The sequence below is a fragment of the Astatotilapia calliptera genome, chromosome 17 (genome assembly GCF_964374335.1).
Source record: "Astatotilapia calliptera chromosome 17, fAstCal68.1, whole genome shotgun sequence".
Taxonomy (NCBI): domain Eukaryota; kingdom Metazoa; phylum Chordata; class Actinopteri; order Cichliformes; family Cichlidae; genus Astatotilapia; species Astatotilapia calliptera.
The window spans coordinates 2,294,300-2,321,677 of record NC_137438.1 but is presented as its reverse complement, the minus strand read 5'-3'; the positions used below and the strand labels follow the sequence as shown (position 1 = coordinate 2,321,677).

General features: G+C 42.7%; 1 protein-coding gene across 2 annotated transcripts in view; it reads right to left on the bottom strand.

Annotated features, from left to right (window-relative positions):
- Positions 1–27,378, bottom strand: part of scube1 (signal peptide, CUB domain, EGF-like 1) — a 120,086-nt gene that overhangs the window by 31,319 nt on the left and 61,389 nt on the right. Inside the window, exons 5-8 of one of the 2 annotated variants that reach the window (XM_026146357.2) lie at positions 20,193–20,321; positions 18,071–18,187; positions 13,277–13,366; positions 7,458–7,574 (exon numbers count right to left, since the gene is read on the bottom strand). In XM_026146357.2, the coding sequence (XP_026002142.2) occupies positions 7,458–7,574; positions 13,277–13,366; positions 18,071–18,187; positions 20,193–20,321 (453 nt within the window). The remainder of the gene's footprint in view (positions 1–7,457; positions 7,575–13,276; positions 13,367–18,070; positions 18,188–20,192; positions 20,322–27,378) is intronic. The other variant, XM_026146358.2, reaches the window with a different exon arrangement.

Genomic DNA, 27,378 nt, shown 5'->3' with positions numbered 1-27,378 from the left:
ACCTGCGACTTCTCCCGAGGTCAAAAGTGACATACGAGTTACTAAATTATGTTTCTATATAAACTGTCGGACAAATGTGTCATATTGAAAGACTGAATGAGTCGCATCCAGACTGTGGCTCAGGAGGCAGATGCTGTTAGTAACTGAGGTTGTGATGGTGATTTTGGTCAAACGTAGCCACCTGCCCGCCGTGTTTTCTTGACCGGGAGCATCTATAAAGAATGTAAACAAGATTAAAAATGCTGTCACAGCAAGTTCACGCCACACTACCAGATCACTTTTGTGCCAAAATATAAAAAAGGTGTCACATGTGCAACTGGTGTTGTTACAAGAGTGTCACAGCTTCATCCTCACATCACGAGTGTGAAGCTCTGTGCAGGTGTCTGCATACCAGCCAGTTATTATGACCGTGTGAACTGGTCCTCGAGACACTACACCACAATGCACCAACTACACATGTGTCCTTCAGGGGCTGAGTGAACTCCAGAGACAGCTAACAGGAATGTACAATCACCTGCAGGTGTTGGGCCACTGACTCATGTTCAGTGCTTGACTTTTACAGAACGTTCATAGCACATGTAGCATAATTAAACTTCCTAGTGCAACTATGAAGCAGAAAATTGAAACATAACCATCGCTAATCATAGTAGACTGAAAGCAGGGTATGTGTTAACTGACAAGTTGTTTCTTTATGCTTGTGTTTTTCAGTCACTAGTTCTGCTTCAAAACACAAAGATCAGCAGAAAGACAAACTCACAGTAAGGGACGAGCACAATTGTTCATCTAGATGATTCCCCTTCTGTAAAGGTCTATTAATTTCCCCATGAATGGCTGTGATCATGTCCTTGTCTCGGTTTGATGTGAATGTATGTTTGTCTGTTTGTTTTCACTTCTCTTTAAGTAGAGAAGGAATGCAGGCCAGTGGGAACGTGTCTTCGGTGCCACTGTAGTGGGATTTGTACGCCGACCACACAGAAACACAGATAACCGCACGCAGAGGTCCAACAGCGTACATGCAACCGAAATCTGCGTTAATTAACCTGCAAAAACAGAAGCGCGCACACATGTGCTACAGTAACATATAACCACCAGTGTGCACCATCTAATCAAACATCTGGAAGCTGTTAAAAACAACCTCTCCCTCTGTCTTTCTCTCTGACCCAGTTGTCGGCACGAGAGCCTGTGATGAAATGGCTCCTCTGGTTGGCGTGTCTGTCATCGTGAGAGGCTGAACCGCCTTGTCTTTCAGCGCAGATGAAAGAGCGTTTATCAGACTTGTGGGTTTTAAACATGCCCTACATATTTATATTGAAGTGATTATGATAGACAGGCACGACAGGGCACATCCCCTTGGCTTTAGATTTAAGTTGGATGCAAACAGGCCGAAGGAGAGCTGTCTGTCTCGATCAAGCAATTTAGAGGCACATTAGACGGGAGACCACCTCATAGCACGGCGTTTATCTTGCCACTAACTACTATGTTCTGAAAACTGCTAAATGCAAGCAATTATACCCTATGCACTACAATACACTGCTAACACTACTGTGATTACACGCGCCACCAGAGTGGAATACACCTACACACACACGACGCACATAAATACGCGTATATGTCCTGGAGCAGGATGTTGCATCTCCAAGGTAACAGGAAGCTGTCACCCCGCTTTAGATTGAATGATGTCGAGAGCCCATATACACAGTAATGATATTAACACAACCTAACGGAAGATGTTAAAATATTCAGTCTTTTACATCCAGGACTGGCTGAAGTGAAGCAAATATTCTTAACTTAAGACACTTAAAAGGGTGTAATTTTGTTGCTAATATACACCAGTAAGTTGAAAATTGGAACTGATAAGGCGTCACACAGAGACTGTTTTTCAGCCAGTCGTCAGACAGGAACCATTATCACACATATGTAAAGTATCATGAGTGGATCTTGAACACTAAACAGTAAACTCTGCATGAGACACGGGGTAAAAGCATGGACTGTAAGTAAAAGATGGCCACAGCCACCTACTGGTCATTGCGTCTTTCAGCTTTAATGGCGATGCGGTCGCGTTTTTCTTGGGCTGTTGACTTTGATCACTTTTTCACTGTAGCCATTTCAAATGAAGAGGCAAACAGTAAGCCCACATTTAAGGATCTGTGGGTGATGTCACACTGTGGCCATATTTCTCCAATCTTACATGTTTTCTGACCTGATAGACACTGATGTGAGCTGCCTGCTCTGTGTTTCTCAGTTCCCCTCAGCGCTGGATTTATGAAGCCCGGGGGCTGATCCACAACCAAATTATGTGGGCGTGGGACAGCTGGACTGCACTCCTATCCATCTTTCTAACTCAAGGCAAAAAAGCAGAGCGGGGAATCTTTTTTTTCTCCACTATAAATGCTGGGTTCTGTCAGCATCACAAATCACCCAAAGGGACAGTGTAAGTGTTCGCACAAGATGCTGGGCTCTTAACTTGACATCTGAAGAGATGATCTTCCAGCTGTGATCTTTACATAACTGCCAGCAGATGATGGTGCTGAAAGGGTCGCTGGAATCATTTTCAGTATACATCGTGTGCAATAATTCCCTTTGACTGATTTCTGTCTTTAAAACGACTCAAAAAACAACAACAACAAAAGGATGCAGCACCAGTTGTTTCAGCAGGTACCTCAAAACAAAAGCAGGTCTTACATCTTTACGTGACTTTATCTTCAAGTATTTATGGCTGAGCAAAGAAGGAGCATTGGTTCTACTTTGACCCCCTCCAGCTGTACTATTGTGCAGTTTGTCATAATGAAATAAATCAGTCACGCTATTAAGCTTTTAGTAAGGTATTAGCAAGTAAATATCATTTATATAGCATTACTCCTCCTTAGTAAACCATTTATGAACACAGCGATTATTAGTAGCACTGTTAGCAGTACATGGTTACACCACATACAACAGTGACAGCTGTACATGGTGTAACAGCAGCAGATGGATAAACATATCAGCATAAATGACATACCAAGTACAAGTAATGACATATAAATGGAGAAATAAACACTTGCTTACTACCTCGGCATTATGATAAAATCTAGTGCCACCACACTGGAATCAAGTTGTGACATGATTTAAGTACTGTACTGTAACACAGGGTGGGACCACACAGCTTTACAAACTCAAAGATCAGTGATGCTCCAACAGCATTTAACATGAAACTCAGGTACCCATTAGTAAAGCTAATTAGTTTAAAATTAGTTATGAAATTCATACCCGAGAAATTGTATATTGAAATGATTAAAGTCAACAATTTACAAGCTACAGGGTGACAATAACAGATCATGTTTTTTCATTATTAAATTTTTTGTCATCTTAATAATCATAAATTATGGATTTCATCCTTTTTACTGGTTGATTTGTTGATTTTAATTTTTACATTGTTCTCTTTTTAATGATTTCACTTGCACCACGTTTGCTTTTTGATAATTTTTTCCATTCATTTTCTTGTTTTTTGACTTAGTTGACCTAGTTTTATATAAGCTCTTGTGTCATAACAATAACATGTTAAATCAATGCATCCAGTCAAAGCTGGCTAACATTATTAATTAATCATTTGAAATTACGCTGACTCGTCTTGCCTTGTGGTTGAGTGCTCTTGCAGGTAAATGGATGTATTTACTGTATTTGCAGCTGGATGGTGCTGTCTGTGTGAGCGTGTGCACATCAAGGTCGAAGAAGAGAGTGTGTGTGTGTGTGTCAGAGAGAGAGAGCGAGAAAGGCCAGCGTGGGCCTCACTGTTCAAACATCTCAAAGTTTGCCGACACGTCGTCTGCCTTGCAGGCCTGAGACAGCTCTGGCTCCAGAATTTCACACACCTACATGCCACATTCTCAGACTGCCCCACAGTCATTTTGCAGACACACTTTATCTGGAAGACATGCACGCACACAGTATTTTAAATTATAGGACCATACTTCCATAAGACCAGCTGTCCAGATTCTGGACATCTTGCCTTGTGCAAAATGACCAATTCCTTGATTCTACGTCGACATCTATCTCACGTCCATCACCTGTGGGCTGTTTACTGTAAATGTCTCTCTACACATCAGATATCACTCACAGAACGTACCACACTGAAAACCTGTTCACATCTTCTATTACACACCAAAATAAACTTTTATTTTCAGGCAAATCTTTACTGATATGTAGTTGGCATGGGTCAGCAAGGTGAAATTACACAAAGAGAAGGTGCTACTGTCAGCCAAAGACCAAAGACTGGGAGAGGCAGGACGTGTGTTTGGAGGCAGTGAGAAGCAGAAGAGCAGAGGTGAGAGTAAGGACCATCAAGGGAAGCAAGGATGGTGGATTCAAACTGTTCTACCGTACCATAGGAAGCTAAATGGAGTGGGACTAATCCTGAAGGAAGAGTATGTGACTGTGACTCTCAACACTCCCACAGAAGCTTAACATTTATTAAAATGGGGCAACTTGGAGTTCAGTAAAAAGAGCGAGGGAACTGATCTTTGAGTAGATGGCCTATTTTACTCCCAGAGGCATCCTTAACTGTTGTGGAGGTGTAGACTTTGTCAGACAGCATAATTAGTTTTGAATCTGGAAATCGAAGGCGTGCTGTCATGAGCATCAGTGCGTATGACTCCAAGTTGGATGTTAGTTAAAAGCGAGAGCTACTCTATAGAAAAGTGGCGCAGAGTGTCTGCAAAGGAGGTTTGCTTTGTTTGGGACAGACTCCAACAGACATGTAGGAGAAGGAAATCGACCTCATGGATAGGTATGGTGTAAAGGAGAGAAATGCCAACGGTGGTGGAATTTGCAAAAAGGATGGAAATGGCTGTTGAATACTTTAAGAAGAGGAATCGACATAGCATAACATATAAAATTAGAGGAAGGTGCACACAGAGAAGAATGTAACTGGATGGCATTGTGTGGGATGACTTTGAAAATCAAATTGAGGAAGTGAGAGAAGGTAAAGGACTAAAAGCTGAGAAAGAGTGTTGATGGAGAAACACAGGAGTTGCACTGTGTCTCTGTGGGTGCCAAGAGAGGAACTGTGGTCCTGCACGAGGAAGTCAGGAGTGGCAGAGAAGCATGTGAGGGTGGGATGGTAGGAGTGACAGATGGTTTCAGAGTGGGTGTGGGATTACATGAGGGATCAGCTCTGAGTCCCTTTTTGTTTGCAATGGTGACGGACGGGACAAACGAGGTCAGGCAGGAGTCTCTGTGACAAGCTGTGATGTTTGCAGATGACATTTTGATCTATAGTGAAAGTAGGGAACAGGCTACAGTCTGGAGAGGAGGAGGGGTGCTTTGGAGAAAAGAGGAAAGTCAACAGAGGCCGACAGAATGTGAGAATCAAGTATAAGAGTGAGGAGTAGTGGCAATGAGTTTGAACACAGAGAATCAACAGCAGTGGACACTGCATAGGACAGGTGGGACAGGGTGGAATAGAGATGAGTATCAGAGATGGTTTGTGACAGAAGGAGATGATTCCATGTGAAGCTGACGTGATATTATATTGTTTGCTTTACTTGCTGCTTTGTTGAAATATTTCGGCGATGTGGGACTAGGTCTGTTCATGATAATATGAAGTTTAACTGTGATAAACTGCAAAAAATTGCAAACCTATTGCCGAATATGTCCCGGTCCTGGGTCGGTGGCCCAGTGTTTTTGGTTTTGTACTTTTACTTTTGATTTCATTACGAAGTATGACTGTTTGTTTTGGGTTCTGTCCTAGTATTTCAGCTTCCTAGTTTTGGCAGTACTTCCTGAGTTCTTGTTGTTAGGTTTTGTTATTTGGTTTCCCAGTGTTTATCCTCTTCTCTGTGTTCCTTCTGTCTGTCCATGGTGTTATTCTGTCTGCTCATGAGTCTGCGTCTGGTAACTTCTGTCTCGTCTGGCTCGCTCTGTCTGTCGTGTACTTCCTGTTTTACTTTGTAGGTCTGTGCCTTATGTCTGTGCGTTCAGCTCTGTGCGCTCCCTGTCTCGTCAGTGTAATCAGCGTCAGCCGTGTCTCCCAGCTGTTTCCTCTTAGCTCTGTTCACCTCTTGTATTTAGTGTCTGCGTCTTCCCCTGCTCGTTGTCGCGTCGTACCCTCTTTCACTGTGTGTTCTGTTTGCCAGCCTGTCTACCTGTTTAGTTTGTTCCGTATTCCCAGTTTAGTTAGTTTTTCTGTTCAGTCTATCCCAGCAATAAAGCTGAGTTTTCTGAATTACTTCTGCCTCTGTGAGTCCTGCATTTTGGGTCCTCTCTTCCTGCCTGCACACAGCCACGACAGAATGCATCCACACTAATTCACGTTAAACAGAAATTCACACTAATCGCTTAAATTCAGTCGAGCCAGACCCTCACAGATCTAAAATAAGAAAGAAATTCCTCCACAAACTGTAACAGGATGGCGATTCAACACAAAATGATATACACTGCTTGTCAAACTTGCCTTGATTTAGAACCAGCTGGCAAACACTTGAATTGCTTTTCCAAACAGATGTGTTTTTATGAATTAGCAGTTTTTTGCAAACCTTCACCAGTCTGTATATCAGTGACATTCAGTGCAATTACTGAGAAATCACTTTTATTTGCTAATCACAAGGTTGCATTTTTACTCTAGTGTGAATGAAACATTACATAATTTTGTTGATAGTCAAATTTCTTCAGCTGGCTGTACTTCGGTGATTCATCTTAGAATAGTGTTTGAATGCTTTACTTTCACTAAAGAAAAGCTCTCAATTGTTATTGTGTATCTTACAATATTAGGCGCCTCGAGGCGACTGTTGTTGTGATTTGTCTCTATAAAAATTGAATTGAATGAAAGGTCCTGAGGAGCTGAGCAGACAGAAGCCCCTACCCTCTGGGGTTCTTCCACCAACTGAAGACAAACAAACAGAAGTGGCCTGCTCTGCACTGCTGGACGTATGAATGCAGTCTTTAAAATGAGAGCTGATGACACATTCTCAGATTGTTTGGGACCGCTATTCTGCTCTTTATAACCTCTTTATGCATTTGAAAAGTTCAAAAACAGAAAACCTTGAAGCCCTTTTGTTGCTTCTTTGTCCAGCCCTGACAAAAATAAAGACTTGTGTGGGACTGGGCTCCAACCCAGCCACAGACCCACAGGTCTGCCTTACTCCACGAGGTTGTTTGTTTAGAGGAAAGTCAAAAGGCTATAATAATGTGTTTGGATTGTTAAGGCCCACGCTGCAGCATCTTCTCCTCGGACCACCGTCATTGACGTCATAGCTCGGCTCCCAGAAGGGGAGAAATGCTCAACTGCAAAACCAACAACAAGCAGCAGCAGAGCAAATGACCACGAACGAAGCTTTGTGCAGATCGAAGTGAAGCGGATGGTGAGGCCAGAGTTTGGCTGTGGATCACTCAGAAAGCAGTCGTGTGAACCGTGTGAAACTAACCCTTTCCACTCACATAAGTCACACACATGTATATTCACACACTATCTTCTCTTTACTGACCTTTGCATGTTTTTCCATCAGGCTGGAGGGTGAATCCCACAGGGCAGCTGCAACGCACCCCCGTAGCTGTGTCTTTACACGTCCTGTCGCAGCCGCCGTTGTTGACGGCACAGGTCTCTGCAGACGGCAGGGCAGAGATGGGAGAAAGGAAAGAGGGCTTATTACCATGTGAGCCCTACCTTTGAAAAGATGAAAAAGCTATTTCTGACACCTGACACAGGTTGAGACAAAGCTTCATGCGGTAGAAGAATACAGTATGAAATGACAGCACAGTGAACTGTATCCTCGTCTCATGTAGCTTTGTCAACACACGGATGAATCCTATGACAACTGCAGTTTTTATGAATGGAAGAGTTTTATATATTCATTTACAACACTTGGTAGTATACACACGTCAAGATTTATTATAAACAATGTATCAATACAACAAGACAAATTCCACTGAGGAGTGTGAAGAACTCTGAGATCGGTCCTGTTTCCAAAAGTGACAAGAAAACACAAGGGTCAGTAGATGAAAAATAAAGTTAGTGGATTGAGTGCTGTAAGTCTAGAAGACATTCATCAGAGCTCAAGTGTATATTTTCCTAGAGAAAAATGTTCTTGTATCTGGTGGAGATAAGTATTCCCTGAGCTGATCCTAAACAAACACAAGTCCATGGTAACTCTGGCTTACCTGCCCAGCTGCTGTTGCTTTAGCAAAGCTCAACACAAACCTGCTCAATGGGCCTGCAGAAGTGCTGAAGAGGCTGAAATTTGACATCCAGAGGAACTGATTAAAACTACACCTAATAAGGAAGATTGGCTTTGTATCTGTTCTGCTTCTGGTGGAGGTGACTGAGATCCAGAGAAAATCGTACCAAAGTATTTCTGTAAGGAATACTAGAATATAGTATAATAACAAATTTAAGGAAACAAACACACCTCAGAAACATCCAATCTAATTTATTTAATTCCTAAGAAGATGACACTCTGGACCTTAAATAGCGTTGGCAGGGACGCCCCCCACCTCCTTTCTCTTGGCAGCTTTTCCTTTAATTAAAATGCTAGGAGATTGTGTGCCCGAGTGAAGTAAAGAGCAAAGTAGGAAAGGCCTATTCAGTCAGGCAAACACATCCACATCTAAAGGTCAGTGCATTAGCATAATGCCCTTTCAGAATGCAGAGTCACAAACACATCTGAGCCAAGATGGCTGATGTTTGCTATCAGGAAACAGGAAGGTATTTGTACATTTGTTTGTTTTCCCTCATGCAGCACCAAACAACATCAGTCTCACGCCACCATCCCATAATCTGTGCTTTCTGGTCCGTATGTGTTTGTCACTCTGCATTCATCATCCTTTTAATGCCCATTTCTCTTGCTGGAAAAGTTTCCAAGCAAGAATGCAAAATGATTTCAAATGTAAATGTCTGGCTCAAATGAAGCATTTCAGAATGACAGCTGGCAGTTTTGTAGTTGCAAAGACTGGAAGGAGAGATACCTCGACATCCAGGCAAGACACAGCAGAGCCCTGTCCCGGACTCAGGCCTCTGTCAAGTGTGTGTCTCACAAATGTCTATTGCATTGAGGTCAGTGTGTCTGCATAGGTGTGTACAGTAAAAGTGTATGTGCCTGTCAGTGTGTGGAGATGTTGTTTATGGGTCAGGGTGATCTATACCGAGTACAGTGGGCCCTGTCATTAGCTGAGGGTGAGCCTCTCTATCGCCACGCCCAGCCCAGCCCCAGGGCCAGGCTGAGCTCGGGAGTATTGATGAAATGCTGGGCCTGCCTGACATCCGGCACAAGCCCCTCATACTTTCCTCTCCAAGCCTATAACTCCAAATACTTCTTTCAGGTTTATTTGAGAGTGAGTGGTGGGACTTGTAGCAATAATCCGTTCTTTGTATTTTATTTTTATTTTCTACGATGGAAAGAAAAGAGAGACAGGCTTTCACTGGTGCTTGCTGAAAGTTTATGACAGTGCTTGCTACCAAACAAATACTCGCTGTAGTCTTGTGTTCAGCATGCAGAAAAGTAGACCTGAAGATTATATTTCAGCTGTGGGCTCTGCGGTGAGTACGTTACATAAATTAAATGTGAGCAGTTCAGCGTAGACGGCTGCCTTGATTAAAACAGGTCATCATGTGGTGATTTCAATGATGCTCAAAGATCGCCCTGCAAAAATAACCTCATTCACTTTCTCATGTCTGACCTTGTTAAAAAGTAACAAAATCTGTCAGTTCACAGCTCTAAAGTGCACACATTAACACTAATTGAAATTTTGCTTTCATCCACTGCAGCGTCTTCCTGATTGCTGGTTGCTTGTGTGCACAAGCAGTGTACCAAGCATTACAGTTGATGAAGTTAATATTCATTATTCAGGTTATATTCATTTACTTAGTCAATTACAAGAAGACCCTGCGATGTGCACAGCTGCTCCCTTTGATTATTCAGTATCACGTCCATACATCAGATATGGACTCTAAAAACCCCAAGAAAGTGATATATACAAATTATAGAGGTTTCCTTCAAACATTCAAACTTAAGCGATGCCTCTGGTCAGAATTCTTTTAAAATTTTAGAATTCTGCAAGTGACACGTCTATTAATGTGTCAGTAGCCTAAAACACGCCATTTAGTATGGCTGCTCCGAGTAAAGTTAAAAATGTTCTCCTCATTGCTAAGCATTCAGAACTGCTTTTGCCAGTGTGGTTAACAGGGGTCACATCTTTTTCCTTGTGTCTTGTGTATTTGTGCACATTTTAAAGGCTTGTTATGTTTCTTAGAGCACTGTTTGTTGCTGGAATGTGAGCTAATCCCTCAAAAACACGCCCAAGTCCCTGACAGCCTCACATAGTGATCATCCCCCAGCTCCATTTATTAAAAAATACTGGCAACTGCCAGTGCTACCCCTCAGCCTCCTAACAGACGCACCTAAGGTATCAACTACAAAATCTTACGTCACCTTGTTCTCAAGTTGTAGCATTCACAAACGTTGGCGTCCACGTCACCTGGTGTGGGGATGATAATACCCCATGTAAAGCCTAGCTCAGCCCAGTAGAGCTATTTTGTAGTATATTTATATTTTACATAATTTTAATATTTGACCATAAACATATATATGCTTATACTTGTTGATGTGGCCATTTTTAAAACTGCTATTGTTGAGAGGAGGCTGGAAGATGATACAGACTGAAGAAGAGTCCAGCTTCAGCTGTCAGGATTACAACAGGCCACACAGGAGAAGAGGAATAAAAGGTAAAACAGTTGTACATACATATCAGTTACACTCCTTACATATTAACACTGACTGCTGTTGCCAACTCTTTCCATGAGAGGAGGACACATCTCCTATTTATTTAAGCTGGGGAGCATAAAACTGTGCATGCTAAAGCAGAAAGGATTAGGACCTGCTGCACTGCTGTAAAAAGGGAACAGTGGCATGACCTCTCAGCACTCGACAAGATCCACTGTCGATCCTGCGGTGGCCATGTTACTGAGCTATGTATAGAAACACCAGTGTTGGGGAGTAACGGAATACATGTGCCGCCGTTACATATTTAAAATACTAAATATGAGTAACTGTATTCCGTTACAGTTACTCTCATTGAGTAACGTAACAGAATACGTTCCAAAATACATTTTGGGGCATGTAATCTGTAATCTGTACTGGGATACATTTTAAAAGTAACCTTCCCAACACTGATAAACACACACATAAACACACATGACACAACTGTGATGATTTCCCTTGTAGCACCATTTATTTATTTATTTTTACATTTTGCTCTCTCCTGTACCTGATCCACTTTTAGCTGCTCATACAATATTAACACCATGAGCTGTCACAGAATGATTTAAGCCTAGTCTCTTTCCTCCCTATTTCCCCTCTCCCTCTCCTTATGGCTCGTTTTAGCAGCACATTTTCATTAGAGCCTCGGCTGCAGCTCGATCAGTCTTAAACACTGTGTCATCTGCAACAACGAGGGTGGACACTGCAGCACCATTTCTCTCAGAAGCAGAGAGAAAAATGATAGTAGTGTCAAATCTAACATACTGATGCTCTCAGACAGTTTCAGTGCAGCAGTGGTGAGGTCTCTGTGCTCTAAGGAAGCACATATACATATTTATGCTCACAGATCTGAAGGAAGCATGTGAGGTATTAATGTTTTACAGAATTAGGGTCATGTTTAGGACCAGGCTAATATCGCTCTATGATATGTTAGGGCACAAATCAGCATTTATCAGTGTCAGTCAAATTTTAATTCAACAGCAGTTATTATCAGGAATTGACTTGTCACGTCAGATGGGTTCTTAGTATTTAGTTTGGTTTGGGTAACACATGTGTCACCTGCTGTTTGCTGTAAATCTAGTCTCAATAGAGACTTTGGACATGGAGCTGTCCAACACGACTTATTTCAGCTCTTATGGGAGTCTGCTGCATGGTTATTATTGGTCCAGCCGATATGGTTAATGGTTAAAAGCTAAAATGGAAAGATCTTGTTGACAACCAGCTAGGCATCAAAAAAGGAAAGAGTAGATCTTTATTACACATGACATAAATGAATTAGAGGCGCTGCTTGTTACAGAATCGTGTTTCTCTGTGGAGGTTTGTGCCATTCCAGCGTGGCATACATGACAGACTTTCAGCAAACCTGTAACACTACTTTTGGGGCAAAATCAGAAGAGGAGGCTTGCTGATATGACAAGAGATGAAGCAAGGTTTAGAATGTGAGCAAATCAAATATTTGGTAAAAAGATGAATGGGAGCGGAGAGAAAATGGAAGAAAAGCTAAAGAGGAATGAGGAAGCCTGTGAAACCCAATTTTCCATCCTTGCTTCAAGCCACAGTGGCCAGAACCTGCTTAAAGAAAACCCGTGTAAGTTTGAAACATGTTTTAATGGACCACAGAGTATACAGGACATTTGGTAACAGCAGGACTTTAAGTTGCTCGACTCCTGTCTGAGAAACAAAAAGACCCCAGGCATTGAATTAGAGTAGAAATGTGTTGCTTCAGAAAAGGCACATCTTGACTGATCCACCCATTTGATTTGGTGAAAGTCTGATTGATTGAGGTGCTACAAAGTCATTTTAAAGGTGTTAAAGTAACCACGCTTGATGGTAGGCTCCTAACCTTCATTAACTCAATCGTAGTTTGATGTTTTTAGCCCACCCTTGGTGTTTTTGGAATTAATTACAATTGGGATTAAGATTAGTGGCTCCAAAATTTTCACCAATAGCACAGATGCTGATCTGCAATAAATTTAAAGGCGGAATAGATGGATACATCCTCAAAGTGGTACAAACCATCACTGAACCATCAATGTGAACCAGGGATCTGGCTGCTACAGTTTCACAGCCTCTTACCTCTTCGATGGCTACGGTTATGAGAACGTTCTGCTAAGTACAGCTGGAACCTTTTATGCTACACTTGTGTCAACATGGGGAAAGTTGGGTCTATGACCTTTATTTTTCTATAAAGCCTTTTGTTTTGGAGCATCAGTAATCAGAAATACAGGAAGTGGAAAACAAAACATTTGGAGTATAACTGGGAAAGTAAATGTTAGTCACTGAGAAAACCTTCGAGGCCTCCAGAGGTTTGAAAAGTAGAGTTATTCAGTGAGACTTGTTTTACCCGTGTTTTTAAATCTCATCAGATATGAGAAAAAAATAAAGCAAACTGTGACTGTGGGGGTAGATGCAGTGAGCCCCGAAGGGTTTCCAATTTTCTCTTGATAAAATGTAGTTAGAGAGGAGAAGGAGAAGGGCGCGGATAGGAGTAGAGTCGGGAATACAAGCACAAGCGCCATAGCAACACATAGAAAGAGGAAGAAAAGAGTTACCCATAAGTAGCCGCCGTTTCACCCGCTTGTCCACATCAGCTACTGACGTGGCATTGAACTCAGAGCTCTCAATTGCAGCCTCATCTTTCTCTAAAACACAAGTAACAAGGGGACAAACAGTGAGCAGCAGGTTAATGAGAAGCCCAAATGACCAGACCTTCAGCCCCTCTTGGCGTTTGAGCAAAAAACCAAAGCCAAGAAGCAAGAAGCGATGAAGAGGCGCCAAAATCCCTGTTAGAGTGTTAATCCCCAAACAAATGATGAACCCCCAGAGCAAATTAAAAGAACAAAACAAAATGAAATGAAAATGATCAGTATCAGTGTGGAGCTTTCAAAATGAAGCGGTAGGTAGACAATAGGTAGGGAAGGGGAGGAGCTTCAGGGCCCACATATGAGTAGATTTGTTTAATGATAGCGGTGTGGGGTTTTAGGGGTGGGATGGGGTTGGGATGAACAGTGGGATCGGGGTTTATTTCTTTGATGGAGCTTCTGTCTTAGACCAGCCATGCTTTGTCAGCAATGATTTCCTCACATTAGGATGGAGGGACACGAGAAAGAGAGGGAGGGGAAGTCACTCGTGGAACATGTTCGAGACGAGCTGCCTTAAACGTGGGCACAGAGACGAGAGGGATGACAAGAAAGAGCAGAAAGAGTGATGCACAAGAGGTCACAGGGTGGAAGGAGTTGCCTGAAGAACTGAGCAAAGATGAGATGATTGAGAGGGAATGAAAAACACAGAAGAGCAGAGAAAGAAGAAAAACATCAGTCCCATCATGCCCCACAGTGGGAGAGCTATATGAAGGAAGGAGGTCTGAAGGGATGGGGTTTGAAGGGGGTGTAAGGAGAGCATGCAGAGAAACAAAAAACAGGAGGAGGTAGTCTGGGGGCAGCGCTGGTTGCCTGTTTGTCTATGGCACATGTCACAACTGGCTTTAACAGTCAACGCTGGAAAAACCACATTCCCAAAGGCTGGGCAGCGGAGGTGGGGTGGGGGTGGAAGAAGGCAGTCGGATGGCTGTTAAAGAGGCATGCATGTGCTGCATTGGGGATGGTAGGTTTGGCGATGAGCAGGAGAGGGAGGTGGTCTTTTATTGGGCTTGAGCCATTAAGGCCTGAATGAGCATCTCTGTGAATGCACGCCACTCGCTTCAAAAAGGACAGGCCTTGGATGTACATGCTCGGTCTCATGAGGTGTGGATGGGGGAAAGGGGCATAGATAAGGGGGCAATTAACGTCTGCCTCAGCCTGCGACCATTTTCTCCCTCTCCTCTCAGGCACATGATGGACAAAGTGGAGGGCTCTCTGAAGCACACTCAGGGATGAATGCAGGCTTTTCTGGTGCTGAGCTAGTGGATAAAATGTAGTTATTTGAATGTGTGTGAGTGCCGAAGCAAGAGCTGCTGCATACCATCTCTTGTGTGAAATAATCTGTCAGAGTGGGAGACATAGTGGATGTGGATGTGTCAGACAGGTTTAGAAGGGGTTGAGGGAGAGAGGTCCCAGCCACTCATCCCTAAAGAGTCTATGGGACTAAGTGGTGGTCGAAGTCCCATAGAGAGGGGAGTTGCTTTAGAGAGCCAGACCTACAGAGAATGAGGAGTGGGAAGAATTGAACCACTCTACTACTACAGCGAGGAGGAGATGGTAAAACCAATGCACTGGGGACGAAACAGAAGGACCAGTGTTGCTACAAACAACAGCAGCAGCAGCAAAAGAAAAGTCCTTCAATTAAAAAAGAAAGAAAATTGAAAGGAAAAAGAACAAAAGTGAATTACAGGCTCTCCTATGCAGCTGAGCAAGCAAACAAACAGCCAGACAGATTAATGAAAGACAAACGGTCGATGTGGCATGTGAGTGACGCATGCAGCAGGAATGGCAGGTAATAAAGTGAGGATGGGTGAACCCTCCAAGTCCCTTTTCCTCGGTTAACATGTATGGAGCAAGAACAGGTACAAGTGGATGGAGTTGCAGCGACTTTGGTTTTTAACCAGTCTGTGAGATGGAGGGTGAGGAGGTAGTGAGAGAGCTGGAGGAGGAGGTTAGCTTTGCTTTTATGGGAGCTTTCTCTAAGATCAGGCTGCAATTGAGATTTCCATTTTTAACCACAGAGTCTAACAAAAGGTCCCCCAACCCATAGTCACTCTTTCCTCTCGTGCACTGAGGATTAATCCCCATATCCACCTGATTCGGTTTGAACATGGTTGCTCAGACAAGACAGGCAATCAGGTACTATCACCAGAAAGCAGGAGGAGGGAGGAGGAAGAAGGAACAGAGGAGTAGCGCTATATAGAAAGGGTCAAAGGGGGTGGGGGTTAAAGGTAGGCCCATAAAGCAGTTGGGACACTCAGACAGAGGGGGTCCTTGCTTTGATCAAAAAATGAAGAGAGAGACAGACAGAGAGAGAAAACACACAAGACACTGGGAAAAGAGGGAGAGAAGTGTTCCCGCTCTCATTTTGCTTCCTCTTCACAGCCTTTTCTTCATCGAGTGTTCCAGTTCTTCAGAGCAGCTGGAAGGAAAAAGGGTTAGTGGCAATCAAAACCCGGCGCTGCTGAAGAGCAGCACAGCAACCTGCTCCAGTGTTAAGGCTGAGAGACAGCGAGACAGGTGTGTCCAGTGTTCAAACACAGCCATCAAAATGTCATCAGATAATTATGTGTTCACCAGTGTTCACAGACACGACTGACCACAGACTCATCAGCTCATCTGTAACATTAAATATGAAATCACACTTTAGGTTTTAACCTCTCCTTGATGTATACGTGTTGTGTTCACCGAGGTTCAGCTGGCAGTTAAAAACCACCTGTGAGCCACAGTCACACAGTCTCATCCGAAGCTCTGAACTCGATTGCTAATAATCCAAGGATTTCTGTCTGGAAACATACTTTGACCTTTTCTGGAGTTCCAAACAGCCACATAAGACTCATTTTGCTATCCTTAACTTTCCAAATATGAGGATCTTCCAGCTTTCAGATGTCAACCTCCGTCTCGTAATACACATAAACGCCTGGGTTTTTGTCCTATTTTCTTTAGCTGACTGGGATATTGTCATTGCTTTTGATCAGCAGCTCTTTTAGCAGGAGACACAGAGATTTTTCCTGTGCACCAATTTAACTTGAACAGATGGTCTCTGCTCTCATTTACTCTGAGCCAAAGTGAAGCTTCTTCCTTAAAACTTTAAATAACTAAGAACAGCAACTGAAAATACTAACTATGCTTAATAATTCACTCCCCAAAATTAAATAATTTTCACAAATATTACACAAGAATGGTCATTTTAAGGACTGTATCTAGTGTGCCATTTCCTTCATGCAAACAGTGAAAACGTTGTTTATTCCGTACTGTAAGACACCGGAATATCTGCGCTGCTCACAGTCCAAGCTAGCCAACACAGGAATCTACCATGCAAAGTGTTTGAGAATCATGAGAGGCCACCTTCACGTCCTACTGCAAATCCTTACAGTAGCGACATTGATTTAAGTACACTGAGGACCCTGACGATTATTAGAATATGTAATCTGATGATCAAAAATACAAGTGATCATGTGTGTAACAGCAGCACTTGTACCCATATACTTAAACTACGACAAGCTCTGATAAACATGCTCTGAGAGCCGGGTTGTAGTGATGAAAACTGCTTTCAGGTTTAGCAAAGTTTCTTAAATTTAAGTCAACAGTAAGAAGGAAAAGCTCTGAATGGCTTCACATACCTGGAATGCCTTATTCATGCTTTACTGATCGGAGAGCGAGTGAGATGAAAATGAATCTCCTCTAAGCAAGAACCAGGATGTGTACAAATGATCTGTGTGAGCAGAGACAGCTCCCTACTGCTCGCTGACTGAGCTCATTACTTCTGATATAATGAATGTGATTATTATTCAATATGTGTTTAAAATATGTCACCACTGTTTCCTCGGTCCTGACATGTTACTGCTGGCATGCTTAATAAATACGAACTTTAGCTCTCCTAAATAAGCTTGGATACACTAGCAGAGTTGGGTTTGAAAATCATTGCACTGAATCTTTCATTTGCATTTTACATGTTTTTGGGAAAAAAACATTTATTTGTGCTTCTTCAATTATATAAAAAAGCAGAGTTATTTTAATTTGTTACACTATATTCTCTCTTGTCTTACTGTGTGTGTGTGTGTGTGTGTGTGTGTGTGTGTGTGTGTGTGTGTGTGTGTGTGTGTGTGTGTGTGTGTGTGTGTGTGTGTGTGTGTGTGCGTGTGTGTGTGAACTTTTACTCTCACACAAGCATATTTAATCTTACAGTATCACATGTCTTATTTATATAAACCATCACTGACGGTGTCAGTGGTTCTAACTATGCTAACAACATGTTCAGATATGATTCCCAAACAGTGGAGTATATTATAAATTCACAGTAAGTTTGACAAATGACCTGAAAACTTTAAGTAGTCCTGGAAGTATGAGTCACAGTCAGGTCTGCAACTATGATTAACTGTACATGTATCGCAGTGTTCCCTTCCTGTCGAAGCCCAAAACTTTTGTAGAAATTCTCATCAAAGCTTTGAATCCATCGTCTTTTTTAAGGTCTGTGTGAAAAGCTTCCTCGCTCCCTCGTGTTCACAGAGCTTAAGTACGGTAAGGTTGAGGCAGTATGGGGGAAGAACTTTTAGGTGACTCACCAGCTCCAACCCCCCGTACATGTTACTCTTTGTTCTAAGCTATAAAACTGTCTGAGGCCTTCCATTATACAGCAGATGTTACAGTCAGGCAGCTGTGAGAGCTTCGGGGTGTGTGTAGAGAAACTCGGTGGCTGTCACTCACCAATGCAGGTCTTGCTGTCTGAGTGCAGGGCATACTTCTGGTGGCAGCCACACACAGGCCCCGTGTCTGTGTCGTTGCATGTGTGCTGGCAACCGCCATTTCCATAGTTACAGGTCACTGAAGATAACACAGACATCAGCTCTCTTTAGAGTTTATAATACAGTGCCAGTGTTCATTTACTTGTTTATTTGTCTATATTTGTTTACATTACTGATCTCTGGTCATTTGTGCTGTAAGACGCAATCAGATTTATGCTGGTCAACAAGTCAGCGTGAGTGAGAGGACAGAGAGAGAGCTAGAGGAGAATACACTGAGTGGGAATTAGATGGGATGGTAGCAGAAAAGGGAGAAGAAGTAAAAAGGAGAGGGAGCGAAAAGTTATTACGGTGGAAGAAAGGGCGAGAGAGAGGAAACGCATACTGAAGCATAAAGACATGGAGGAGAGAGAGAGATGGGATGTAACGGACGGAGAGGAGACTGAGCATCATGTTCAAATCATTTCCGTAGCAGTTTCTATATGTTGCTGTTTCTGAAACGACCGGACATTTTAAATACAAATACGCACAAAAAACAAGAAACCATCAATATTTGTCTGCCTAAGATCTGATATGTTTTACTCTTTCATCCACCTCAGCCTGGATGGAAAGCTAGCTTTATGGCTCCACAATAACATCAGAGTACCTCCTTCTTATTTGCAGCACAGGAGCTTTGTCTCTATAAGGGCACAGGAAGAACTGACTGTGTTGGTGATTGCCATCCTGGCTGCTGCCAGGCCCTAAGGAGCTTGGAAAGAAAAGTGTCTGGACTTTTTTAAGTTTCTTGAAGACGTTTCATCCAAGAAGCTTCTTCAGTTTTAAGAGCAATTGGTGGAGAGTCCCAGATTTAAGCCCTATGGGAGTGTCCCCAAGGGGGTCACGGACCCCCTATTGATCCTCCACCTAGTCACTTGGTTATGAGAGGTGAAACGTCTTCAAGAAACTTAAAAATGTCCAGACGCTTTTCTTTCCAAGCTCCTTAGACTACGATGACCTGGATGAAGCTTCACAGACCAAACAGTGATTACTTACGTGCACTGAATAAACTCTATACAAGACCAAAGGCTTGAGTTTGGTCATTAACCGTTCAGGGAAAGTAAAGTAAATCTTCCTGTAGTACTCAGGAACAGTGTCTGGTCTTAGTATCTAGCAGAGAAATTCAGTTTCAGCTTTTGTTCCTTGGAACATAAAAACAATCACCTATGAATTCCTATGTTATCATTTTTCCATCATTTTCAGGTCCTCCTATTTTGCCGAGTGTTCACAGGTCACAAAAACCAAGTGTAAATAGAAAAACTTAGATCCTTAAGACTCTTCATCCTGTGTCGATTAAGAACATCAAACATAGAGAACTGGAAATGCGATTAACAGGCATAAGAATGACAGAGGAAAGTGAGGTCTGTGCGTCTGTATGTGTGATGCTGGAGGCTTTGCAGTCTGCCAGTTCTTTCATCACTCATTTACTACCGTCCACTGCTGCCATGCTCAACAGGCCAGCACAGCACCGGGTCCCTTGCCGCTAATGAAATATTACCACAGTGGGGGAAACATTAGAGCTTTTTTGAGGCTTTCAAAATCTTAATACTCTCACTGCCTAAAAGTATAGCGAGATGATTTGCCAAACATTGTAAGTGAAAGCTCACTTTCCCCCATCAAAAACAGCAGCCCAAAATTCTCTAGGTGCGAGGAGTGAGAAACAGGAACTGAGTTGCAAAAGGACATGAAATCGCTCTTCTGAATCCTTCAGCACCTTCAGCTTGGCTTGAAACGCTTAGCTGATTTTGGTATTAAATGTCCAACCGTATATTTTACCACGGGAGGCCCGGTGGAATTGGTCCATTCATTGCTATTGCAGATGTTTATAACAGGAACATTTTGATCCTTCGTGGCACTAATACATCACCTCAATAAAATCAGGTCTATAAAACAAAGTGATAACACCTTGCTGTCATGTGAATTGTAAAATACAACGACAAGCACACATCTATGAAAAACGTATGTAGACTTAAAGGCACGCTGTGTCAGTGAGTTGACACGGACACTGTGTGCGTCGGTTTGGGTAAGTGAAGGTCAAATGTGATACATACATGTGCAGTCCTTCTGATTTTTGGCCAGCTCAAAGCCAGGACGGCATTCACACGACACGCCGCCTTTCCCCGGAGCTTCCCTGCAGATGTGGGCGCAGCCGTGGTCCTTGTTCATGCAGTTCATTCCATCTGGGTGGGAACACGGAGAATATTTAACACTTTACATAAAGAAAGCTTTTTTACCTGATTATACAGAAGCGAGAGGACAGTCCTGATCTTGACTGACTTAGCCCCTCAGTCTGAAACAAGCCTTTTTAGCTTTAATGAATTCTACTATTTGAAACTACTTTCTATGGGCAGAAATCTGTGCCATCAGACACTGAATTTGAATAAGTTAAATGTGAATTTGAATCGCTTGGATTGAATCTGAATTATAACTTGAATAAATGCTTTTAAAAGCTGAATATGAATTATCCTAATTTGAAATTCAATTTATTGGTTTGAAAATGATCATCACTAAATTGAAATTGAATTTTATATTTTGAAAATGAATTCATTTGCTTTGAAACTGCATTTTACCCTTTAAAAATTTAGCTCTTGAATAATTTCAGATTCACTTCTCACCGTTCAGTTTCAGTTCCAAAATTCAGTTTTTGGGACTTACATCCGGAGTAATGAGCGCAGACTAATAGAACTACGTTTTACTAGCGGACCGAAAGTGTTACTGACGGGAATCTACAGCGTCTTGAGCTGAATTAAGACTTCAGAAGTCATTCGTCATGTCGAATGACCAGCGGATAAACTCTCAGGTTGGTAATAAATGTATTACAAGAACAAGCGTCATGTTAACAAATGATAGCTGTACAGTAGCATTACAAAATGCAAAAAGGAGCCTTGAGTGTTAAACCCATATTACTCCAAAGGTGGTTTTTAGTTGTCTAGCTGACTATCCCGATTCCTCTGCTGACATCCTTCACCAACTTCATCATCCTTACACCCTTAATCACAGCTGTAAAAATCCCACAGGGTGCCGTAATCACACACGGCAGGTCAGCCGCAGTATTAAAAGGAGACAGCAAGGAGACTTGTAACTGAAGAACTGTGGTTTCTCTGTTAGATGTGTTATATGTGACAGCAAGCCCAATCTTCAGGGTGAGCTGAACAGCCAAGGGTCATTAAACCGCTGCTTTTCTTTCCTAATGCTACGAGCCAGAATGATGCTATCTGAAACCTCATTCTCACACACGGTAGAATCTCGACACGTCTTCATCAGGACCAATTAAAGTCTACATGTCAATGCTTGACCCATCTCAGCTTCCACTAAGGCTTTTTCTTGTCAGCACTTACTATTTCTTTGTTCTAGTCTGTTCATCCATTCGTTCAATCACAGAGGTCTGCTTGATGTGCTCTTAGTCTACTCCTGGTGATTTACAGAGCACATTGTGGCAAGAATATGTGAAATAGGACAGGGGAGGAAGCAAAGAAGCAGAGGATGGAGGATCAAGTAGTGAGGAAAACGCCAGCCAAAGATATCACTGAGCTCTGGCAAGAAATGGGGAATTCGTTTGGGTTTGTGTCACAATCAACTGACTTTCTCTACAAAACAGAAGTTGAAAATTTGATAGGGGGCTTCAGTTTGAAAGAACGGTTTGTTTCATCCTCGTAAGAAGTTGTTTTTCTTGCATAGCTTTTTAGTGGCTGGTTGCTCATACGACTCCTTTCACTTAATAACTGTTGAACAGTCTTTATTCTCCTGAAATGGGAGTGATAATGAATGATTAATGATTTTTAACTGTACACTCTTAATTTGACTATTCAATCAAAGTGCAAAATCAAAAGCACTCATGCAGGAACATACATTTACATACATTTACATAGCTGACAAAGAGTAAAACCAAATCCACCTCACATCACATAATTCAGCCAGATTGGCTGGTACTGATATGCAGCCAAATCTGGACCCTGTACAACTCATAAAATTAGCAGACCAATGATGCTAGAGGGTAAAAAGCTCTGAACATATGCCAAAGCATGCATAGATCTTATTTGAAAACTAAACTCATAAGAAAGCACTGTTTCTACAACCGGTTTAAACTTTGGAGAAGTCAAATAAACGGAGAGAGAGCGAGAAGACGGACACAGGCCCGGCCGTCAGCACAACTGAGCCTAAAACAGCAAACAGAGCTGCGGGCGCGAACTGTGGCCAACATGACGAGGGGGTTAGGCTGCCTGGCTAAGCCTAGAGCTCACTGACACACTCAGTGTGCTGCATGGGTTACTGGTGAAAAACGGCAGAGGTTCATGGACCAGATCTTAAGACGTTAGAACTATAATAAGTGTATGAAAATAAAACAAAGGATTTTTTAAACCCATACGAGAAAATGATAACGGTTGAATCAATTCCCATTTTAAAAAAAGTTGCACCAATAATGGAACAGTTAGGTGAATAAACACAACCGTAAGAAGTCAAAATCCATAAAATCTAACTGAAATTTTCTGATAAAGCAACCCAACAAACACCTTGAGTGACTCCTGCAGTCTGAACAAGCTGTAACAAAGACTTTCACTCCTTGCGAGTATAGTTAGGCGATATTTGCAGAAGTTATGCAGATCAGCTGTTTATGTGGGCATAACAAAAAAACTACACACACACACAGCTGAAGCATGACTGAACGTCCCTTAACCAATGTGCTTTTTCAAAGGCATAAAGAATATTAATGCATTTAAAATATATATATATCTGACCTGACCTCTGACCTGTGGAGTCAGTGGTGCTTTGAAGTGAATAAAACACACCAAAAAACAATGATATGTGCTGCCTGTGCCAATTGTGACTGCATTTCTTCACTTAGCAGTGAAAAGGTAAAGAAAGGGTTGATCTTTCTTCTTTCCAGCTCAGTGTGCAGCTTTGTTTAGACAAAGAAGGTCAGCAGGTTTACAACTACTGAACGTCCTCGCTGGGAGCCCCAGAAGGTCCAGACAAAACACTGAGGCACATCCTCGTGGCCCTGTAGGAGCCCCCAGGATAGACTTTGCCTCTCACACAGGCTCTCCTCTGTCTCTTTTATTATCCTCTGTCTGTCTTTCTCTTTCACCTCTCTGCTTCTCTTTATCCAGCAGTCCTCACATCCCTCTCCTGCTCTCTCAGGAGGTCTGACTCCAGATGAGGTCCAAGCATATCACAGCCATGTTATTACAACCTGACTCTTGCAGCGTTACACCCCAAAGCCCAAAAGTCTGGCTGGCAAAGTACAATCAGAGACAGAAAAAAAGGAAGGAATGAAGTGAAAGACAGAGATGGATAGAGGGAGACAAACTGAAGAAAGACGAGAGGAATGTGGAAAAAGAATGTTAGAAGAAAGGCGAGAGAGGGACGCAGAGCGGGATAATTTAGAGTCTCCGAGTTACTCTCCTCCCCGTTTCCTTTGAGGGTGATGAGGAATGAGGTGATGCTGACAGCGAGTCTCACAACCCGATCTCCCCACTAGGGACAAATACACATTTGACAGCTCAATTCAACTGTAGATGTTAAAGTTTCAATAATGTGAAACACCTATACAAATACGACATAAATGGAGTCTGGGAGCTAGTTCGGTCTGTCAGTTGAACTGTGTTCGCCCCAGTATGCTCACATTATGTACCAAACACACCCCTCCCAATTTAGCAGCCAATTCTCAATAAAAAGGACATTTCCCTGACATGTTTCTACATCCACCCACGCCACCAACACCCACCTTCACTTTGCCGCTCCAAGTGGATAACTACTCATTACTCCTCTGTTCAAATGTGTGGCATGTTCATGGGGAATGACGATGATCACTTCAAATGTGTCTTTTCTGACTGAACTATATTTATAAATCCCATGAGATTAATAGAAACACCTTTTTAAAGTGAATTTCTTTTGTCAGTTACTCAGGTTCAAACTGGACACCTGATAGATGAAAACGATTAGACTTAGTTTGGTCAGAGTTCTCATCTTTATGCACTCATTTAATTCTCCACTGTGTAAAAAACACCTAATATTAAGCAGTAAATTGATATCCACTTATTTAACAAAAACATGACCATTGTTCACTGGCAGCACTACTGGCATCACATTTAGTGACCACTGGTTTCCTAACCACTGGTTGGATTTCTTGATGACAGCCACTTCTCCTTTGTACAGATAGATATCCCATGCAAGGGCTTGGCCGTGCATGATAGTTCCTCTTCGTCTTCCTCATCGTTTTCTAGCTTCAGCTGCCCGAGGCTTTTCTGGAACAACTCATCTCGGGGATCATCATTCACTAATCGTGGCCCTCTCGCTTTCCATTGCTCATAGAACCTCTGGGTAAGACTTTTGAAGTGTTTTGGTCTTGATGTCAGTGGCATTTATTTCCTCCTGTGACCAGCTTATTATTCCAGATGGGTATCTGTTGACTGGTAGGGTGTATGTTCATCTTCACTGAGTCCCACGGAGTTCCTGATGAATGCTATTAGTGGACAATTTGTCTTGTACAGTGCCAAGAACTCCAGTATCCATGTTTTCTTGTAGTCAGTTCAAGTGGTGCTCAGATTGGTCTGCCTGGTCTTAGTGTCCTGACATACCATCAACCAGTTTTTTAAGTTTGTGCTTCGGCTCTCTGGTGTTATTTTCAGTATCTGAACTATGTCCATGGATTGACTCATATACCTGCTTGGCTTGGTTTCTATGATGCCTAAGAGGAGCTTCCATGTTGTGGAGAGGCAGGTAATCAGCAGGTAGCTTAATGGTGTTACACCCTTTGGAGCTTCATGATCAAGATTGTTCTACTCTGTGTGAGCCAGTCTGAATGAGTATCTGGTATAAGCTGCCTCCTTATTTGTGCTGCCAGGCAATTATGGAGTGTTGTTTAGCTTCTTCAGCCAGTAGGCATGGATCATGTCAGGTCCTGGTGCACTCCAGATCTTCATTGCAGAGACGTGTTGTTGGATGTCTGCTCTTAGATCCACCAGCCATTGATGTGACAACTCTTTCCCTCAGATGTTCTTCCAGCTCTGGGTGGGTCTGCCCTTGTGTGATCCTTCCTTTGTAGCTGAGAGTACACCCTGAATGGATCTTTGGAGATCAAAGCTCCTCGGGGTGGCTGTAGCTCAGGTGGTAGAGCAGGTCAGCTAGTAATTGGAAGGGTTGTGGTTTGATCCCTGTCTCCTCCGGTCTGCACGCCACATGTTTTTGGACTTTGGGGCGATGGTGGCTCAAGAGTTGTGTGTTCGTCTTGTAATCGGAAGGTTGCCGGTTCGAGCCCCGGCTCGGACAGTCTTGGTCGTTGTGTCCTTGGGCGAGACACTTCACCTACCGCCTACTGGTGTTGGCCAGAGGGGCCGATGGTGCGATATGGCAGCCTCGCTTCTGTCAGTCTGCCCCAGGGCAGCTGTGGCTACAACTGTAGCTGCCTCCACCAGTGTGTGAATGTGAGAGTGAATGAATAGTGGCATTGTAAAGTGGTTTGAGGGGTCCCGAAAAGCGCTATTTAAATGCAATCCATTATTATTATTATCATTATAAGATACTAACCCCAAGTTGCTCTCTGATGCATTCATCAGAATATATATGTGTGTGAATGTTAGAATAGATAGAAAGCACATTTTTGTTCTCTAGCATATCTCTTGAGCTTGTGGCCAGAGCTGGACCCTTTGTTTGGCAGTTTCAGTTATCTGTATCTTTTTGTATGTGTTTTTCATCCAGGACCTTCTGCATGATGCCCTTCTGCACCTCAGTTAACCAAATAATCTCCTTCCCTGATTTTGACTTCCAACCTTCTTCTCCATTGGGCGCCTCCTGCATCCTTAAACTTAAACCCAAGTGCTCCTAGGATTACTCTGGTAGTGGTGTATATGAGCCATATGGTTTCAGTGTTACATCGTCTATTTCAGCTCCACTGCTCTCTTCTATCAGGGCTGGATCATTATTTCCATACGTTGTCCAATGCGCTCTAGCCCCAACATCTCCAGCTTTCATAGTAGCTTTCGGCCATTGAAGTTACTGCACTGAGCAACTAGGTGCTTCTTGGTCATTGCTGATGTTGGCTTTCTACTCATCAAATCAAATCAAATCCCTTTTATCATCACATCACATGTGCAGGTACATTGGTACAGTACATGTGAGTGAAATTCTTGTGTGTGAGCTCCACAAGCAACAGAGGTGTGCAAAAATACAATAACACAAGAACAAGCAAAATATAGGAATGGCTAAATCTGAGAATTATATGAATAATATATGTACAATATAAGCTGTCTCTCAGTCTGCTGGTTCGGGACCAGATGCTGCAGAACCTCCTTCCTGATGGAAGTAGTCTGAACAGTTTCTGGCTGGGGTGACTGGAGTCCTTGATGATCCTCCCCGCTTTCCTCAGGCACCGCTTCCTGTAGATGTCCTGGAGGGAGGGAAGCTCACCTCCAATTATCTGTTCAGAGCACCGCACTACTCTCTGGAGAGCTTTGTGGTTGTAAGCGGTGCTGTTGCCGTACCAGGTGGTGATGCATCCAGTGAGGATGCTCTCAATGGCACATCCATAGTTCCCAAATGCATTGCACATAGACCCTCTCACTGGGTTAGCTGGTCCAGTATCATTGCATTACTTATTATCAGTCCTTGCCCATATATGCCTTGTTCCTTCCTCCTGACTCAACCTCTGTATACTTCAATGAGTAAAACTGGTCAGCTATGCTGGTTGTGGGTTATAAGAGAGTAATTCATGTTTTGTTTAGGCAGAGAAACATTAAATAGTCGGGGAGGTCCAATAACCCTGAGCCTGAAATTTTGTCATGCTTCCTGTACATCCCACAAAAGTGGTGAACATAACAGGGATTTCAGCCATAAGCTTTTAGCTTCTGCTAAGCTTATAAATGATAAAAATTCTGTTCACTTCATTGAGCTGGCAATATTGCGTCACTGTTTTTTTAAGAACTGTGGGAAAAAATTCCAGTTATTTGACATCTACATGTCCAGTATCATGTAATCGTATACATTACTGCACACGTGCAAAGTACCATCAAAAATGAATGCCTAACCCTCTGACACTAAACACATTTTGAACCTCAAATATGGCTTCAAACTCGTGGGGACGGGCATTTTGTCCCCATTAGTGACTGTTGGTCCCCACAGTTATAGTAGCTTGCCAATCCTCACAAAGACAGACAGACACACACACACACACACACACACACAAGTTTCCAGTTCAGTAGTCAGAAAACCACCCATAAAAGAAATCAAACAAACAGAAAC